General features: G+C 61.2%; 1 protein-coding gene across 1 annotated transcript; it reads left to right on the top strand.

Moving 5' to 3' along the window:
• The first annotated feature begins 1 nt into the window (after position 1).
• On the top strand, positions 2–17,894 carry ABCD1 (ATP binding cassette subfamily D member 1). Its single transcript, XM_079909789.1, has 10 exons — positions 2–1,613; positions 4,399–4,579; positions 9,460–9,602; positions 9,693–9,861; positions 10,379–10,473; positions 13,231–13,376; positions 13,820–13,965; positions 16,157–16,241; positions 16,562–16,687; positions 16,787–17,894. The coding sequence occupies exons 1-10, from the start codon at positions 705–707 to the stop codon at positions 16,992–16,994; spliced, it is 2,208 nt and encodes a 735-aa protein (XP_079765915.1). The 5' UTR covers positions 2–704; the 3' UTR covers positions 16,995–17,894.
• Positions 17,895–18,095: the final 201 nt, after the last annotated feature.

The following is an 18,095-nucleotide window of genomic DNA, read 5'->3' as shown; positions in this document are numbered from 1 at the left end:
AGGCCCCGGAGGCCCCTCCCAAGGCGGTTTTCCGCCCCGCCCCCGAGCCGAGGCTCCGACGCCCAGGACTGGGGAAGAAGCTGCGCCTCGGGCGCGCGGGGAGTCGGGGCGAGGCCTTGGCGGGAAGGCGAGGTGCAGCTTCTCTAGCCCGCGCGGTCCTCCCACGTCTCTGTGGTCCGGGGAGGGGGCGGGGCCCAACCGTGGGGCGAGAACGGGGTGGGGCGCCCCGCGCCCTGGCTCCGCCTCCCACCCCTCCTCCGCCTCCTCCCCTTCCCCCGAGTTCCCCCTGGGGAAGAGTGGGTGGGTAGGTGGGGATTCCCGGCGGGTGGCGGAGTCACAGTCGCTTCAGCCAGGCTGCGGAGCGGACGGACGCGCCCGGTGCCCCGGGGGAGGAGGAGGTGGAGAGGAAAAGACGCCCTCTCTGCCCGAGACCTCTGGAGGCTCTGACCCCAGGGGCCAGGGGACTGACAAGTTCCTCCACCTCGGCTGCCTGAAGAGGCCGCGACCCTGGAGGCCCCTGAGCCCACCGCACCAGGGGGCCCAGCACCACCCGGGTGGCCTAAAGCGACAGTATCTGGGACCACTGCGAGGTTTCCAGTTGCCTAGACAACGAGCCTGGGGTCAGAGCCTCCACCCTTCCAGCCACCTGCCTCCTCTGCTGCCTCAGGCACCAGTCCCAGACCCGTGAGTCCAGCCCAGGTGACATGACGGTGCTCTCGACCCCCCGGCCCTCGCGGGTGACCACGCTGAAGCGCACAGCTGTGGTCCTGGCCCTCACGGCCTATGGAGCCCACAAAATCTACCCCCTGGTGCGGCAGTGCCTGGCTCCGGCCAGGGGCCCTCAGACGCCGGCTGGGGAGTCCGCGCAGGAAGCTTCCGGGGCCACGGTGGGCGCAGCGGCCAAGGCCGGTGTCAACCGGGTGTTCTTCCAGCGACTCCTGTGGCTCCTGCGGCTGCTCTTCCCCAGGATCCTGTGTCGGGAGACGGGGCTGCTGGCGCTGCACTCAGCCGCCCTGGTGAGCCGGACTTTCCTGTCGGTGTATGTGGCCCGCCTGGACGGCCGGCTGGCCCGCTGCATCGTGCGCAAGGACCCCCGGGCCTTCGGCTGGCAGCTCCTGCAGTGGCTCCTCATCGCGCTCCCCGCCACCTTCGTCAACAGTGCCATCCGCTACCTAGAGGGCCGACTGGCCCTGGCGTTCCGCAGCCGGCTGGTGGCCCACGCCTACAGCCTCTACTTCTCCCAGCAGACCTACTACCGGGTCAGCAACATGGACGGGCGGCTCCGCAACCCGGACCAGTCCCTGACGGAGGATGTGGTGGCCTTTGCCGCCTCCGTGGCCCACCTCTACTCCAACCTGACCAAGCCGCTCCTGGACGTGGCTGTGACCACCTATACCCTGGTTCGAGTGGCCCGCTCCCGCGGGGCCGGCACAGCCTGGCCCTCGGCCATCGCTGGCCTCGTGGTGTTCCTCACGGCCAACGTGCTGCAAGCCTTCTCGCCCAAGTTCGGGGAGCTGGTGGCAGAGGAGGCGCGGCGGAAGGGCGAGCTGCGCTACATGCACTCCCGGGTGGTGGCCAACTCGGAGGAGATTGCCTTCTATGGGGGCCACGAGGTGGGGCAGCTTGGGGCACCGGAAAGCGTGTAGCTGGGGGCTCAGGGGCCGGAGAGCCAGGGCTGCCTATGGCTGATGCCAGAGGTGTGGGCCAACCAGGGCCTTGGGCAGCTCAGATGGCACAGTAATGAAGAGGCAGGAAGGCTGGGTGGGGACTGCCCTGGGCCACTTCTGCTTCTTCTCCGCCTCACTTGTCTTGGCCGTAGGGCTGTGGACCCTAGCGATTTGAGGCTAGAGTTCCCTGGTTGCCCCATTCTTCTAGCCAACAGAGAGGAGGCTCCTGCCATCTGGGGACGTGGCCTTATGCCCGGGCCCCCAGACCCTTTGAAGGCTGGCCTCTGGCCCAGCTGGCCGGCTGGGCAGGCGGGCAGTATGGGCATGACTCAGCCCAAGCGGAGGTTAACGAGCAGCGCGCAGCGTGCCGGCCGCAGCGGTGGTGGAGCTCAGCGCTCCAGGTCAAGGCTTCCCCCATCTGGAGCCCGAAGGCCCGCCTGGCTGTGGGCTTGGCCGCCTCTCCGAGGCCCCGGCCCAGGATGCTGGGCCCAGGCCGCCACTGCGGCAGGACGCACTTCCTGCCTGCCCGGCGGCCACCCTGCCCCCAGCGTGGCCGCCCTTCCGCCTGGGTCCCAGTCGTGCAGCTTCCCGGCAGGCCGGGTCGGGGGGCCGGGCCAGCTACGGCCAGCCTAGGAAAGGTTACTCCAGGCCAATGCTCCCTTTATCTCGCCTCGGCCCCTCCCCTTCCTCGCGCCTGGGGTTGCGGCTGCCTCTGGCTAGGCTCTCTGCAACTCTGGTTTCAGTTCCCAGTGTTTCTCGGGGGAGGGGCACAATGGCATCCATCTCGTGAAGGCCCATGTGTCGTCCCCGGGTCAGGTGGCCTTGTGCCCCAGACCTTGTCTCACTGGCTGCGCATCACACCAGGCAGATAGGCAGGCTTGTCTCTGATTTTTAAAAAGGGTTTCTTCCCGAGCAGATAGGGGGCATCCCGGGCATGGGCTGGGCTCCAGATTGGAGAAAAAGTGCCTGGTCTGCAGCTGCAACCCCCTCTCCTCCTCTCCTGTCCTCTGGGCCGCAGGGCCTTGGCAGGCAGCCGTGGCCTTGGGTGAGGCACTTGGCACGTTCCCCGTAGCTACACTGTCAGCTCCTGCCAGCTCCCAGCACGAGCCTGGATTGCCCGGGTGCTCATTTCAGGAACAGGAGATGGGCTTGAGGCAAAGCCACTGAGCGGTGCTGCAGACCTGGGTGGTGGGGGGTAGAAGAGAGATCACTGGCTCCTTGAAGGACTTCCTCTGGGCTAGCTTCAGCAAATCGCATGCTCACCGGGAGGATTCACCGGCCAGGGCGGGAGGGACCTTGTGAGCGTCCACAGCCTGTCTGTTAGGGCCTCAGCCAAAGGTCTGAAAGCAGTGTGGAGTGATGGGCCTTCACGGGTGGGTTGATTGCCCTTACTGTATAGGCAGGTGGCTCACCCCAGTCCCATAGGCAGACGTCCCCATGCCCAGACTCAGATCAACAGGCTAGGGCGGAGGTGACTGGCTGGAGGGCAGACAGCAGGGTATTCTGCTGTTGCTGGGATCTCGAGGAGGCTTATTTAGACACGCACATACAAACACACAACCTCTTATTGGCTTGTGCCTAGGTAGACCTTTCTTCATAAGTGGAAGCATGAAGCATCGTTTACAAGAATTTGGTCCTCCTAATGGCTCAGCCAATGTGATCCAAATTCCATACCTCTTGCTACCTCCAGGCTGGGTGAGCTGGGGCAGGTCACTTTGCCTATCTGGGCTGCAATGGACATGAGAATACACACACAGTGGGACATGGTGAGAATCAAATGGAGAGTCAGCTGTGAAACCACTTGGCGGAGGAAACGGTTCCAGGCTGGGCAGCTGTTGTCGGTCAGGGGTGGGAAGGCGGGGCTCGGGCATGTGCCCCCGCCCCCACAAGAAATCTATGCCCCAGTGGCCACCTTGCTGTGACTGCTTCCTGACCACTCCAGCCCCCCGCCCGTCTACCTGCTGCTATCACAGGGAGCCTCTTTCTCTCCCACTCCCTCTCCTCCTCTCTCTTCTCCAGGCCCTGCATAGGTCCCTCTCCTGAGATGGCAGGTAGTGGCCAGTGCAGGAGGGGGAGGGCAGGGGAGGCCCACTCTCTGCTGAGCGGGTGGGCCAGAGTCCTCAGCTGGCTTGGGCATGGGGCTGTCCACTGAGGGCGATGCCTGCACGAGCTGGCTTGGGAGTGTGCCCTGCAGGTTCTGGTGGGAGAATGCAGGGCAAGTGTGTCACCCAGAGGAACTGTGGGAAAGTAGAGGGAGGTGGGGCCTAAGCAGGTAGAGGTTATTGAACCAAGTTCTTCAAAACCAACAACCGCCTTTTGCTTTCCTGTGCTGTCCTTCGCTTAGTTCAGGGTAGCCCCCCAGCAGTTGCCCAAAGAAACGGGCAAGGTGGCTGCCCTCAGCCCATGTCGAGAAGCTGTGCAGGGCAAAGAGGGGTGTGGTGAGCACTCCAACTGAAGAGGTAACGGAAAGGAGATGAGCGTGGGCCTCGGGAGGTGGGGGCGTGAGCCCCTTCACTGCCGCTGCACCCCAATGCTGTGATGTCCATCCCATACCTCCCCCGAGTTTGAGACCTGTCCCCTGTAAACGTGGCCCGGTCCTAACCCCCGGCTCTCAGCCTCGTCGTGCTCATCATACAGCATGGCCTGTGTGAGCGACACTTGGGGACTCTCGCTGTCCCCCCCGTGGGACTGACCGCCAGGCCGCTGGGTCTCCGGTGCCCGATCCCTGCAGGTGGAGCTGGCCCTGCTGCAGCACTCCTACCAGGACCTGGCTTCGCAGATCAACCTTATTCTGCTGGAACGCCTGTGGTACGTCATGCTGGAGCAGTTCCTCATGAAGTACGTGTGGAGCGCCTCGGGACTGCTCATGGTGGCAGTCCCCATCATCACCGCCACCGGACACGCGGAGTCAGGTGAGTGCACCGCTGGGCTAGGCTTGGGGGGCCCCAGTGCTCAGCCGGCCCACCTGACTTTTCTACTTCTGGGGTCAGGGGGCACCCGGCAGGTCACACTCTCCCGGAGCTCCTCGCTGCCTGCCACCCTGTGTGCGGCTCCCCTTTACAGCATCTCATGCTTCTTGGTCCCGCTTGGCCAGGCCCAGGGACTGCAAGTCAGGAACAGCCTTCACCAGGCGCGTGCACCCTTGCGCATCTGGCCCTGCCCTCGGCTCATCTTGGAAGCAGGAGGGTGGGGAAGTCCGTCGAGGGAGCCCCTTCCTGGCTTGGGCTTTGGCTTTCCCACCCACGCCTACAATAGCTCTTGCAGGTTGTCGAGGGCAGAGCCCCCTTCCCCAAGGCCTTGGGGGGACTGGGAAGGATTCGCATTTTGTTCCTCTACTGGTTTGCAAGGAATTCATTCTGTTTGCAGTCTTTTCATGGTTGCCCTTCGAAGGTTAACGTGCTCACTTGAGAACAGTCTGGGTTAATCAGTAGCTCCTCCTCCTCTGGGCCCTTACTCAGAACACGTGGGCTGGAGGGCCAGCCCGCCTGACGTGCTGATGTCCCCAGCAACGGGTTTGCCGTTGCTTTATCCGGTTGGTGCGTGTTCAGATTCACCTGTGAGTTTCTGCTTTCTTGGCTTCCCAGCCCTTCCCCGCGGCCCAGTGACCCTCCTTCAGACAGCCGTCCTTCAGAAGTCCTTACTGTGACGCTTTCATCATGGAGCTTCGAGATGATTTTCTTGTCTGAAAATGTCTTTATTTTATCCTCCCCCTACCCCCGAACTGAAGTTCAGTTGGGTGAGGGAGTTGAGACGGACGGTGGGTTTCTCTCAGCCCATTGACAACATCCCGTTGCCTCCGTTGGAAAATCTGTTACCAGCTTAACTGCTCTCACCAGCCTGCGTGGTCTCCCTGGTTAGACTTTTCTCTTTTTCTGCAGTCTCTTTAGGAAGCGTTTGCCTGTGTGTTTCTGTCTATTCTGCTTGAGACTTGTTGTATGGCCGTTGAATACTCAGATTGTTCCATCGTTCTGGAAAGTTCTCAGCTGTTATCTTTTCAAATATTGCCTCTCTCATTCTTTTTACTCTTTCCTTCTGGAACTCTCACGATGTGTTGGGCTTCTCACTCCTTTGTGACTGTCCGTCTCTCTTCACTTTTCCCCATCTAGCACTGTCTATGCTGAGTTCTGGGAGTTTTCCTCAGATTTTCCTGCTCACACATTTGCTAGTTTTCTCTTCGGCTGCATCTAATTTGAATTTTCTTTTTTTTTTGGCCACACTGCGCGGCATGAGGGATCTTAGCTCCCCGACCAGGGATCGAACCCGTGCCCCCTGCATTGGAAGCACAGAGCCTTAACTACTGAACCGCCAGGGAAGTCCCTAATTTGAATTGTTTTTTATTTCAATGGCTATTTCTGTAAAGTTCTGCCGGCGGCCATATTAATCATGCTCGTTCCATGGTTTCTGAGCAGCTATTCGGTTGTCTGAATTCTTGGGGGTCTAAGCCAGCTTCATCTTCCGTCTGCCGGTCTTCTTTGCTCGTGGTCGTTGTGGGTTCTGCAGCCTAACTGGAGGGTAGGATTCCCCTACGCACATTTGCTTTAGTTTTAGCCAAGCGGCTGCCCAGTAATGAACCAGTTGGAGGCCACTTTCATGTTAACTTCTCTGCTTGGGGGAGGAGGGGTCCCCGCACTTGCAGGTGATATTAATTTGCAGCCCAGACACATAATTACAAATTCTTAGAGGAGACCTTTTGGTCCTTGCACCTAGAGCCCTACCTTCTCCGTCTCTGGGGATGTCACAGGAGCACCTGGCTACTGGCTTCTCTTCTCACTCCTGGGAATTTCCCTTGCTTTCCTGCAAGCACAGCTCTGATTTAAAAGGTGCTGCATTTTATGCAGTTTGGTAGTAAGAGGGTTTTCAGATCTGTGTAAAGAGGGAGAGCCTGAAGTGCGTGTCTCAGAGCCAGAAGTCTCTCTGATTCTCTCCCTATTGGTGTCTCTCCCTTGGGGCTTCCGTACCCTCAGCTGTCTGTCCCTCTCTGGGTGACCCCCAAGAGGAAAGATCTAATTGAGGGGGTAGTTGCTTCCACCAATGGACCTACACTAAGGGTGGCCTTGATTTAGGCCAGGAGCATGGGAACGGACCCAGGAGGAAACCCAGCCGTGGTTTCTGTGAGGAAGTGCCTGTGGCCGCTTCCCTCTGAAGCTGGCACAGGGCACAGCTCAGCCTGTCTAGTCCCCGAGGCCTCTCCCTCCTCTGAAGGCCTAGGACTTTTTGGCGCCTCTGCTGTGTCGGGCTCTGTCCCCACCCTCATGGCCCTTATAGCCAGTCACCTGTGAACACGTGGACCGCTCCCATCCCCCTGGCTCACTCCGCTTGTCTCACTGGCCTGCTTCCGCCTCAGGCCCTTTGCTCCTCCTGGCTCTGCCAGGAATGCTCTTTCCTCTGCCACCCCGTGGCCCCTCCCTCCCTCTATGGGAGCTTTGCTCACAGGCACCCTCTAGGTGAGCCCACCGCCCCGCCTTTCTCTCCCCCTCCCCTGCCTCGCTGCTCTTCAAAGTGCTGAACAGCCGTCTACTCCACGTCTGCGGCTGCCTTATAGAGGCTCTGCCACTTTAAACTCAAGGAGGCCAGAGGTTTGTCTGTTTTGTCCCTGCTGTGTCCCCAGTAACTGGAGACTGAGAGCGCTGGGAACCGGATGAGGAGGCCAGCGATTATCCACAGGGAAAGATACCTTTGCCTTTCTGGCCTGCCGGCATGGCGGCCTGGCCGGGAAGAGCTGTCAGGTGTCTGGCTCTGGGGTACTCATCTTAGCCCCCAAGGCGCCGAGGAAAGCTGCAGAGGGTTATGCTGTCTCCAGGGAGGGGCCCACTGTTGCCAGGGCCCCCGCGCAGACCCTTTCCCTTTGTGCGCAGTCCCTTTCCAGCTCTCAGGATGTCCGGGGAGGAGGGTTTGTGTCCCCCCTGCCTAGGGACCTTAGACTGTCAGAATCACCACTGCCCTCCCCCACCCAGTTCCCTGGACTCCTGGTGCTCTAGCCAGCTGTCTGGCCGTATCCACCCCACACTGCACCTGCCCTGACCTGACTCCCTGGCCCTTCCCAGCCCACCCCCACCATCACATCCTTGAGGCTCCAACCTCAGATCCATTTATGCCCGTGGATAGAGTTAGCCCTCAGAGTTGGCCTCCCCCTTGCTCCCCATCACCATTTCCAGAACATTCCTTGTGTAAAAACCTTGCCCCTCTAGGGGGTCCAACGGTCAAGGGAGTCAAGACTATTGACAAGAAAGGGTTGAAGTGAGTGACCACGGGGTCTCAACTGAGACAGAAAGGAACAAAGCAAGTCAAGACAGGAGCAGGCTCTCAGGGAGAAATAGTAGCATTGAGGACGGCCACAGAATACGGCAGCAAGGGGAGAGATGAGGGCGACACGGGGTAGACCGGAGGTCTGAAAGGGGATATTCCTGTTTGAGAGGCTCGGGAGGGGCTGCCGTTGTAGTACAGGACACAACATCTGCGTTACTGAGACATAATTAACGTACCATACGATTCGGCCTTTTTAATGGGTACAATTCAGTGGTTTTTGATGTAGTCACAAAGTTGTGCAACCATCACCACTATCTAAGTCTAGAACATTGTCACCACCCCAGCAAGAAAGCCCAGACCCACTAGTGGTCACTTCCCCCCCCACCTGGCAGCCCCCAGCGACCACTAATCTGCCTGTTGCTATGGGTTTGCGTCTTCCGGACAGTTCACATAAATGGAATCACACAATATGTGGCCTTGTGTATCTGGCTTCTTTTACTTAGCATCATGTTTTTACGTTTCATCCACGCTTTAGGATTAATCAGTACTTTATTCCTTCTTATGGCTGGATAACGTTCCATTGTGTGTACATAGCTTCCACGTCGTGTTTATCCACTCATCCATCGGTAGACGTTTGGGTTGTTTCCATCTTTCGGCTCTTAGGAATAACTGCTACACATACTCATTTATCATTTTTTGTGTGGACCTCCGTCTTCACTCTTGGATATATGTACACCTAGGAGTGGAATTGCTGGGTCATTTGGTAACCCTCTGTTTAACATTTGGACGAACTGCCAAACTTGTCTTCCGCAGCAGCTGCGCATCGTTCATCGCCACCAGCGGTGTCTCATGGCGCCAGCTGCTCCGCTTCCTCACCAGCACTTTTACTGTCTTTTCAGCTGTAGCCACATCCTGGTGAGTGTGAAGTGGTGTCTCATTGCAGTTTTGATTTTGTATTTCGCTGGTGACCAATAAGCATCTTTTCGTACGCTTCTTGGCCATTTGTATATCTTGCAGAGGAAATGTTTATTCAGGTCCTTTGCGCATTGATTAATTGAGTCGTTTGTCTCTTCATTGTTGAATTGAAAAAGTTCTTTATGTATTCTGGGACCTGGGACCTGGGCCCTTAGCAGATATATGATCTGCAGATATTTTCTTCCAGTCTGTAGGTTGTGTTTTCACCTTCTGGATGACTTACTCTGGTGCCCCAAACTTTTTACTTTTGTCGAAGCTCCCTTACCTGTTTTGCTTTTGTCACTTGTGCTCTCTGGTGTCGTATTTAAGGAGCCACGCCTAATCCCAGGGCACGAAGGTTTACCCCTGCTTTCTTCGAAGAGTTGTGTGGTCTTAGCTCTTCCGTGCAGGCCGCTGCGGTGCTGCACTCTGAGTGAGTTTCTGTGTGTGGTGTGCGGTAGGGGTCCTTCTTCTGCATGTGGATGCCCGGTTGTCCGAGCACCATTGGCTGGACCGACTTGCTCTCTCCCCCAGTGGGTCAGTTATGATTTTCCACTGTCCTCGCCACTCCCCACCCCACTGTGCTCCGCAGACTCGGAGGTGGCGAAGAAGGCGGCCCTGGAGGCGAGGGAGGAGGAGCTGGTGAGCGAGCGCACGGAAGCTTTCACTATCGCCCGCAACCTCCTCACGGCTGCCGCGGACGCCATCGAGCGGGTCATGGTGTCCTACAAGGAGGTAACCCCCCGCCCAGCCCCCGCCCCTACCATCTCCCCTCCCTCTCCGCCCCCACTGGCGGGGGCTGAGCCACGGTCGCCCTCCCTGCAGGTGACAGAGTTGGCTGGCTACACAGCCCGGGTCCACGAGATGTTCCAGGTATTTGAAGACGTCCAGCACTGCCGTTTCAAGAGGCCCGGGGAGCCAGAGGACACTCAGGCAGGGTCCGGGGCCGTGGTGAGGTCTGGTGTCCGTGTGGAGGGGTCCCTGCAGATCCGAGGTAAGGGAGCCCTCCCCAAAGAGGCCGCCCTGGTCCCGGCCCTCCCACAGCAGGCTGCCCGGCGCCCCACGGAGGGCTTCCTGGGCACGTTGCGGCCCCCACAGCCCTCCCTCTCAGAGCGGCCACCGCTGGCCACCGTGCTCACGTGCCCAGTCCCTTCCAGGTGCCCCGGTCAGGGTTTCCCTTTGCGAGAGAGGGGGGCGCAGCTCCAGTAGGGGCTGGGGCGCTGGGGAAGAGGCCCCAGGCGTCGCAGCCGCCTTTCAGGTGGTGTGGCGTTGAGGGGCTGCAGGGGCGGACGCTACGCTTGGGCTCCAGAGGCCAGGGAACCGGCTTTGCCCCTCCGCCGCCCAGAGCACAGCAAGGGGGCTGTAGTCAGCTGGTGGGCAGCCGCACTGTATTCCCAAGGGCCCCTGGGCCACACAGTGGCGTGCCGTCACGGGTGGGGGTCCATGGCGCCCAGCGGCAGGTGGCAGGAGAGCTCTGCTCCCTCTCTCCCTTCCTCACGTTCTCTCTCCAGGCCAAGTGGTGGATGTGGAGCGGGGGATCGTGTGTGAGAACATCCCCATCGTCACGCCCACGGGGGAGGTAGTGGTGGCCAGCCTCAACATCAGGGTAGGTCGAAGGGCGGAGGGGAGCCCCAACCTGGCAGCACGGGCAGGGCCAAGCCCAGCTCTGGGGCCCGGGGCCTGGCCTTCTGCACCCACCTCAGCCCTCAGCATCCAGCCTGGCCAGCCTGCCCGCACTGCCAGTAGCCATTGACCCCAGGTCTATGTGGCAGGCAGGCTAAGCTCAAGGTGAAAGACCAGCGTGTCTCTGACTGACTGTTAGTTCTGGGGCAGTGGAGTCAGAGCTGATTAAGAGGGCTGGGCTGGAGTCACCCAAAGGTTCCTGGCCCTATCACTGGCAGCACCCCACGCCCGCCCCTATCCCTGAGTAGCCCAGGACTTGGGGACTCTGGTCCAATTCCAGCTGTGATGAAAGAGATTCTCTTCCACTGACCCGGGCTTGAGGTCCCACGGATTTGCTGTGAGAGGCCCCCAGGGCGGGTGTGTGCCGGCTGCAGCCTGGCCCACTGGGAGGGCTCTCAGCCATTACGCACGCTGTCTGTGGAGAGGATGCCCTGGGGGCAGACGTCCACCAGTGACCTGTGTCCCCAGCCGGAGCTTTGGACAGGGCCAGGGAGTGATAGAGTGAAGGGGAGTCCTGGGTGCAGTAGTCATTCATTCATTCATTCATTCATTCAACTAATGTTCCCTGAGCTCCAGGCTGGACACTGTAAACCCCAGGTAAATCAGGGGAACCCCAAAGCGTTACAGAGATCCCGGATTTGGGACTTCCCTGGTGGTCCAGCGGTTAAGACTCCACGCTTTCACTGCCAAAGGGTGCAGGTTTGATCCCTGGTCAGGGAACTAAGATCCCACATGCCGCCCAGTGTGGCCAAATTAAACTTTAATAAAAAAGAGAAAAGATCCATGGTTAGATGGCTGTCCCGGGTGCAGCGAGGGCCACAGGAAAGGTAGAGTAGAGGTCTGCATCCCTGGGGGAGTAGAGGTCACATGAAGCCTCACCCAGGGCAGGGACGAGGAGCCAGGGGCTTCGGGCCCAGGTCCTGCAGGGGCCACGCGTGCCCTGCTGAGGAGCCAGGGCAGCGGAAGCCACGGCCAGGCAGGGAATAGGCAGGAAGGGCCAGTGCCTAGAGCACCTTTCCTTGATCTGCTGAGAGGGGGCCTGAGAGCCAGCTGGAGGCTGGACGCAGGCCAGTGGTGTGATCCCCGTCACCCCGGGCAGTAGTCACCCTTGGGGTGTGGGGCTGCCACTGACGGCCGGTTCCTGCAGGGTGAATGGCTTCCAGGCAGGCCCAGTGGAAGCCCAGCCGGGCAAAGCTCAGAGGCCATGGTGAGCAGGGGCGTGGCTGGTTAGGGAGCAAGGTCAGGCGAGGAACGCGTGACCAGGGGCTGAGCAAGAGCTCTGTCCTGGCAGAGCCGCTGGTGGAGCTGGGCTCCGGGGCTGGGAGATGTCGGGGGCGGTCAGAGAGATGCACGGAAGGAGACAAGGGAGGCAGCCGTGGAGCTGGCTGGGGCCACGCAGCTCCCCCGGAGCCAGACACACAGAGGAGCCGGGCCCTGACCGACCAACCCTCCCACATTTGCACGGAGGTAGGCCTGGGCCCTGCCCGGGGGAGTTTACAGTCTAACGAAGGAGGAACAGCAAACGAGGGGCTCAGCCAACAGAAGTTCACATCAGGGTGTCTAGGCCTCTCCCGGCTTCTGGTGTTTTGCCTTCATCTTTTTTTTTTTTTCTGGGCCGCGTTGGGTCTCTGTTGCTGCGCGTGGGCTTTTCTCTAGTTGCTGCGAGCGGGGGCTACTCTTCGTTGCCGTGCGTGGGCTTCTCATTGCGGTGGCTTCTCTTGTTGTGGAGCACCAACGCTAGGCGTGCGGGCTCAGCAGTTACGGTACTTGGGCTCAGTAGTTGTGGCGCGCGGGCTTAGTTGCTCCGCGGCATGTGGCATCTTCCCCGACCAGGGCTCGAAACCCTGTTCCCTTCATCGGCAGGCGGACTCTTAACCACTGCGCCACCAGGGAAGCCCCTGCCTCCATCTTCACTTGGCACTCTCCCTGTGCACGTGTCTCTGTGTCTAAATGTCTCCTGTTTATAAGGACACCAGGTCACACTGGATTAGGGGCCCACCTCACTCCTTATCTAAATTTCATTATATCCGCAAAGACTCTATTTCCAAGTAAGGCCACATTCTGAGGTCCTGGGAGTTAGGACTCGAACACAGGACTCTTTGAGGGGACACGGCTCCACCCATGGCACTGACCGAGATAAACCAGATGGATGCGCGTATCCGCCACACTCTGGGGTCTCACGAGGACTGCACTGGCTGTACCCCGCGTGCCTTGACTCCGTGCCTCATGCTCTCCCCCACCCCGAGGATGGCGGGCTCCCTGCCATCTGCATGCTCCCCACCTGCTCGGGCGGCCTTTTTCCTATAGCAGGTGTTTCCAGAACACCAGTGGACATGATGTAATCGGCTCATGGCGGGCCTCAGGCGCTTGACGCTTGGCTTCCAGGTGAAGCGGGCTGCAGCTGCCATTGACCTTCTGGGGCGCGCACCCGTTTGCTGGACTGTGGCAGAACAGGCCCTCCTCCTGCTGGCCCCCTGCTCTCTGGGGACAAGGCAGTGCCTGAAACAGGCAGCCGGTTAGGGCTCCGGATACCAGAGCTCACCCTCGGGGCCCTGCCATTCCTCACCAAGAGATGGAGGATGGCATGTGCTGGGTGCGGGGGCCTCTCCGAGGCTGTCAGGCAGGCCGTGGGTAAGGGGAGGGAGGCCCGGGCCGGCTTCCACGGCTGCTGCCTCTACAGGTGGAAGAGGGCATGCACCTGCTCATCACGGGCCCCAACGGCTGCGGCAAGAGCTCTCTGTTCCGTATCCTGGGCGGTCTCTGGCCCACCTATGGTGGCGTGCTCTACAAGCCCCCACCCCAGCGCATGTTCTACGTCCCCCAGAGGTGAGCGGTGGGGTGCTGGGGCCACCGGCGGCTGGGCGGGGGTGGGGGAAGAGGGAGAGAGCCAGGGTCCCCAGGTCCGCCCCCACCCCTTCTGACCTGCGGAACCTGACGTCCCGGAGATGGCAGGGCCTGAGGCCTGGGCAGAGGACGGCAAGGTGCTGCCACCCCGCCCCGCCCGCCCAACAGCTTCACAGCTGGGGGTGCGTGTGCATGCGTGAGTGCGTGTGGGCGAGTACCTGCATGTGTGCCGTGATGCGTGTGTGCAACCTGAGCGGGCGTGCGTGTGTGAGTGGGTGGGCGCGGCACGCTGTGCGGCAGTGTCTGCGGCCTTCCGGTCAGCCCCCCTCGGGCAGGCAGGGCCCATGCGGAGCCTGCTCGGGAGCAGGGCATCGGCAGGGAAGCCGGGCCGCCCTTCCCTCGGCGGACACGTGGCTCTCCCGCAGACCCTACATGTCTGTAGGCTCCTTGCGCGACCAAGTGATCTACCCAGACTCTGTGGAGGACATGCGAAGGAAGGGCTTTTCAGAGCGGCACCTGGAAGCCATTCTGGACATCGTGCACCTGCACCACATCCTGCAGCGGGAAGGAGGTAGGGGAGGGGCATCCCGCTCACCAGTGCCGTACGGGGCGCCGTCGATCGATCGCCCTTTGTCCCAAGACTCAGCTGGGGAACCTGCTGCTGCCCCTGCCCGTGCCTCTCTCCTGGCCCCCGAGGGATAGTCCCCGAGGGACTGCCCCAGCCAACGTTCGCGAGTCCGAAGTGCTACGTGGCCTGGGGAGCCCCCCCTCCCCGGGGAGGACCGACAGGAAGCGCGCGGCCCCAGACCGCCCGAGTGCACTGCACTCGGGAAGGGAGCCAGGCCTGGCGGGGGCCATCCGACGGGGCACCCTCTCCAGGCTCTGGGCTCTGTGGCAGGCAGGGCCTCTTGGGCCAGGCAGGGAAGGAACAGGTCAGTTATGCATTTCAGCGAGAGGGCAGAGCACGGGTGTGGGCAGGGCAGCCTGGAGCGTGCGGAGCAGAGGTGGAGGGGACGCCTGCCCACCCACGTGTCTGGCTCGAGCCTGGGAGGTGTGTCTCCTGGGAAGAGACCGCAGGAGGGAGGGACAGGCCGGTGGCCAGAGAACGCATCGCCTGGGGACTTCTCAGCTTGGTCTTTAATTGCCCATCGTGCCCAGAGGGGCGGAAGAGGAGAGTGCGGCCCAGCTGCCAGAGTTTGGATTTTTATACTGAAAGCTGAGTGGCAGAGGTCCGAGCCCTGCCTAGGCTACCAAGGGGCAGCTTGACCTTGAGCAAAACCTGACCTCTTGAGATGCTTTCCACCTGTAGAAGGGGCCAGGTACCAGTCTCAACCTCAGTGCCAGCAGTAAATGAAAGAGCGCCTTTCAGGACCCATGGGGGCTCTGCAGGACATGGCGGGTGACTCGTGAGAGTCCCTCCCAGGTGTCGTCACCTGGGCAGAAAGGGGGCCACGGGCAGTGGATTCAGTGGGGCTGTTCCTCCCGGGCCTGCCCTGGTCGCCACGGTCCCTGCAAAGCTTCATCCCCAGCTTCCCCCTGGCCTGGTCGGGCCTCTTTCGCTCGCCCTGGGAGTGTACCCCTCCTCCTGGGCTGCACACACCCCTGAGTGCCTGGGGCCCCTGAGGCCGAGCCCCACTCCACAAAGGCGCCCAGGTCACTCTGCTATATGTGGCTTCCTTTCCCAAGGTCACCTCACGGTCCAAGGTGGCTGCTGCGGCATCACATCGTATCCCAGGCCATAGGATGGAGAAAGTGGCAGGGGCGGGGTTGGGGTGCAAATCATAGAGGGATTTAAAGAAAGTTCCTTTAAAGAAAGTTCCAGAAGCTGCCACGTGTGTTAACACACTTATACCCCATTGGCCAGAATTCAGTCCTGTGGTTAAACCTCTCATCAAAGCAAGCTGGGGGATTTTGTCTCTTTTGTGTGTGGCCACGTGCCCTGCCAAAACCTCTAGTTTTCTGGAAAGGCAGTGGAGGGAGCAGGCGAGGAGGCGTTTCTGATGAATTGCCCACTCGCCTCCTGAGATGCACAGGCCTGGCGCTTGTGGGTGAGGAGCCTTCTGGGGAGCCCATCGCAGCCATCCTTGGGGCTCTGCCATGACTGTTTGATGCCCACTGGCACCCCATTAGCACCCCGTTAGGTCCTGTGTGAGTTCGCTGGCGCCACAGACTGGGTGGGGCAAACGACAGAGACGTGTCGTCTCCCAGTTGTGCAGGCCGGGAGGCCAAGATCCAGGGCTGTGGGCAGGGGCAGTTCCTTCTGGGGACCGCGAGGGAGGGTCTGTTCCAGGCCTCTCTCCTGGGCTTGTAGTTGCCGTCTGCTCCTTGTGTCTTCACGCCGTCACTCCTCTGTGCGTGTCTGCGTCTCCAAATGTCCCCTTTTTATAAGGACACCAGTCCCATCGGATGAGGACCCACCCCCGTGACCTCACTTTAACTCGATCACCTCTGTAAAGACCCTGTCTCCAAATGCAGTGGCATTCTCATGTCCTGCGGGTGAGGACTCCCATGTGTCTTTTCTTGGAGGGGATGTAATTCTGCTCCCAACTCCTTTGAACTATTCCGGTGTCCCCACAGTCGGACAGGTACCCAGAGCACACGTCCCCAGCGGACAGCCTTTCTCCGAGTCACGTGCGCTGCTGTGTTCCGCTATTGTTGGTGGCCCGGCCCCTCCCACCACAGCCACTGCGCCTGGGCCCGGGCCCTCTGCCCGTGCTGCCCGGCCCTTGTTGAACTGAACAGCGACCTTTGTCTCCTGCCAGGTTGGGAGGCCGTGTGTGACTGGAAGGACGTTCTGTCCGGGGGCGAGAAGCAGAGAGTTGGCATGGCCCGCATGTTCTACCACAGGTGAGCCACTCTGTCCTGAGTGGTTGGGCTCCCTCGGGCACTGGAGGTCCTCCAAGCCAGCGGCAGAGACAAGGGTGCTGCCTGAGTGCTCCCAGGAGCCTGCTCGGCATCTGTGCTCCCTGGGAGCCCCTTAAACGGGGAGGGCAGCGCCACCAGGAGGCCTTGCCCTGCCCCCCAGGGCCCAGCAGGGATGGGATCGAAAGGACATGGGGTCAGCACGCAGATCAGGCTTCCCGCCCCCACTGGGAGCTGGGGCCGGCCCGGGCTGTTGGGGCTGTTGGAGGGTCCACAGGCTCACCCACTCAGCCCCCACCCCCAAGGCCCAAGTACGCCCTCCTGGATGAATGTACCAGTGCCGTGAGCATCGACGTGGAAGGCAAGATCTTCCAGGCGGCCAAGGATGCAGGCATTGCCCTGCTCTCCATCACCCACCGACCCTCCCTGTGGTAGGTGCCCTCACTTCTGGCGAGCGACGCGCCCGTGGCTTCGCAGCTGGGGAGGGGGCGGTGCTGCCAAACGGCCTCCCTCTCCCTCTCCTGGGACAGGAAGTACCACACACACCTACTGCAGTTCGACGGGGAGGGTGGCTGGAAGTTCGAGAAGCTGGACTCGGCCGCCCGCCTGAGCCTGACCGAGGAGAAGCAGCGGCTTGAGCAGCAGCTGGCGGGCATCCCCAAGATGCAGCGGCGCCTCCGGGAGCTCTGCGAGATCCTGGGCCAAGGCCCTGGAGTCCTCCAGGCCGCTGCCACCTGACACACGGCCCCGGCTCTTAGCCCTTGGCCCACGCCCCACACCAAGCCCTCGGATCACGTGAAGGAAACGGAGCGCCTGCCCACCAAGCCTTCCCCCCACCGCCCCGCTGCAGGCCCACCCTGCATGCTTTGCCGGCCTCCCAGGCCTCCCAGAGGACAGCCAGCGAAACCCGTGCCCACTTCCCAGCCCCACCAGACTGGGACCTGGGCAAGTAGAAGGGGAGAGGGGCCAGAGGCGCGGCCCCGCTCACAGCGCCAGCCTGTGCCCAGGAGCCTTGGTGTTTGCGGCGCAGCGCCTCCTAAGTCTGGAGTCCCCCCATTCCCTCCTCTGCGGTCCCTTGGAGACACCACAGACGGTCCATCTCTCTATTGCCATCATCCCAGTGGCCCGCCAAGGCTCCCGTCCCCCGGAACACCCTCACTGCCATAAAGACGGCCAAGTGGGCCCCGCGATGAGGCAGGGCCCGTCATCTGTGCCCCTTCTCCCCACCAGTCATCCCAAAGAGCCTTCGGGAGAAAGAATTGCACAACGTTTCCTACCGAGCAATGACGAGAATGTAGTCCCTGTCCGCCTCCGTCCCCAGCCCTCCCTCCTTCAAGCTAATTTATTGGATTCCCCTTTGCAGCCCTCTGTATCGTCAACATGAGCACCCTGCTAGCGGGAGAGGTGGCCTGGGCCGCCAGCCAGCCCGCTACCCCACCGGCCTACACTGCCAACCGCCAGGGCGTGGGTGGGGGCGGGGACGCTGGGGCTGCCAGTTCAGTGCCAAAGAGGGGTCAGTGGGGAAGCTGTCTCTGCAAAGACTGCCCCCACCCGAGGGGGAGACCCCGCCACCGCGCCGCCGTGTGCCTTTCGGGTCGGGGAACCTCCCTCAGTTCCTCAGTAAAAACCTCCTGTGGAAAGTGCAGTCCTGCCTCCCAGCGTCTTTGTCCGTCGGGGCTTGGGGGAGAGGCGGGACGGGCAGCAGTGGCCTGCGTCGGGGGGAGGAGCCTTGATCCCACCCCCAGGCGAAGATGCTGCCCTGCGCGTCCTCCGGCAGACACAGCCGTGGGCAGGCGGCATCAGCAACATCTCTCGAAAAGGATGGCTGAGCCGGAAGGG

This window comes from Stenella coeruleoalba (genome assembly GCF_951394435.1).
Source record: "Stenella coeruleoalba genome assembly, chromosome: X".
Taxonomy (NCBI): domain Eukaryota; kingdom Metazoa; phylum Chordata; class Mammalia; order Artiodactyla; family Delphinidae; genus Stenella; species Stenella coeruleoalba.
Note: the sequence above shows the minus strand (reverse complement) of the source record. Positions and strands in the feature narration are given on the sequence as shown.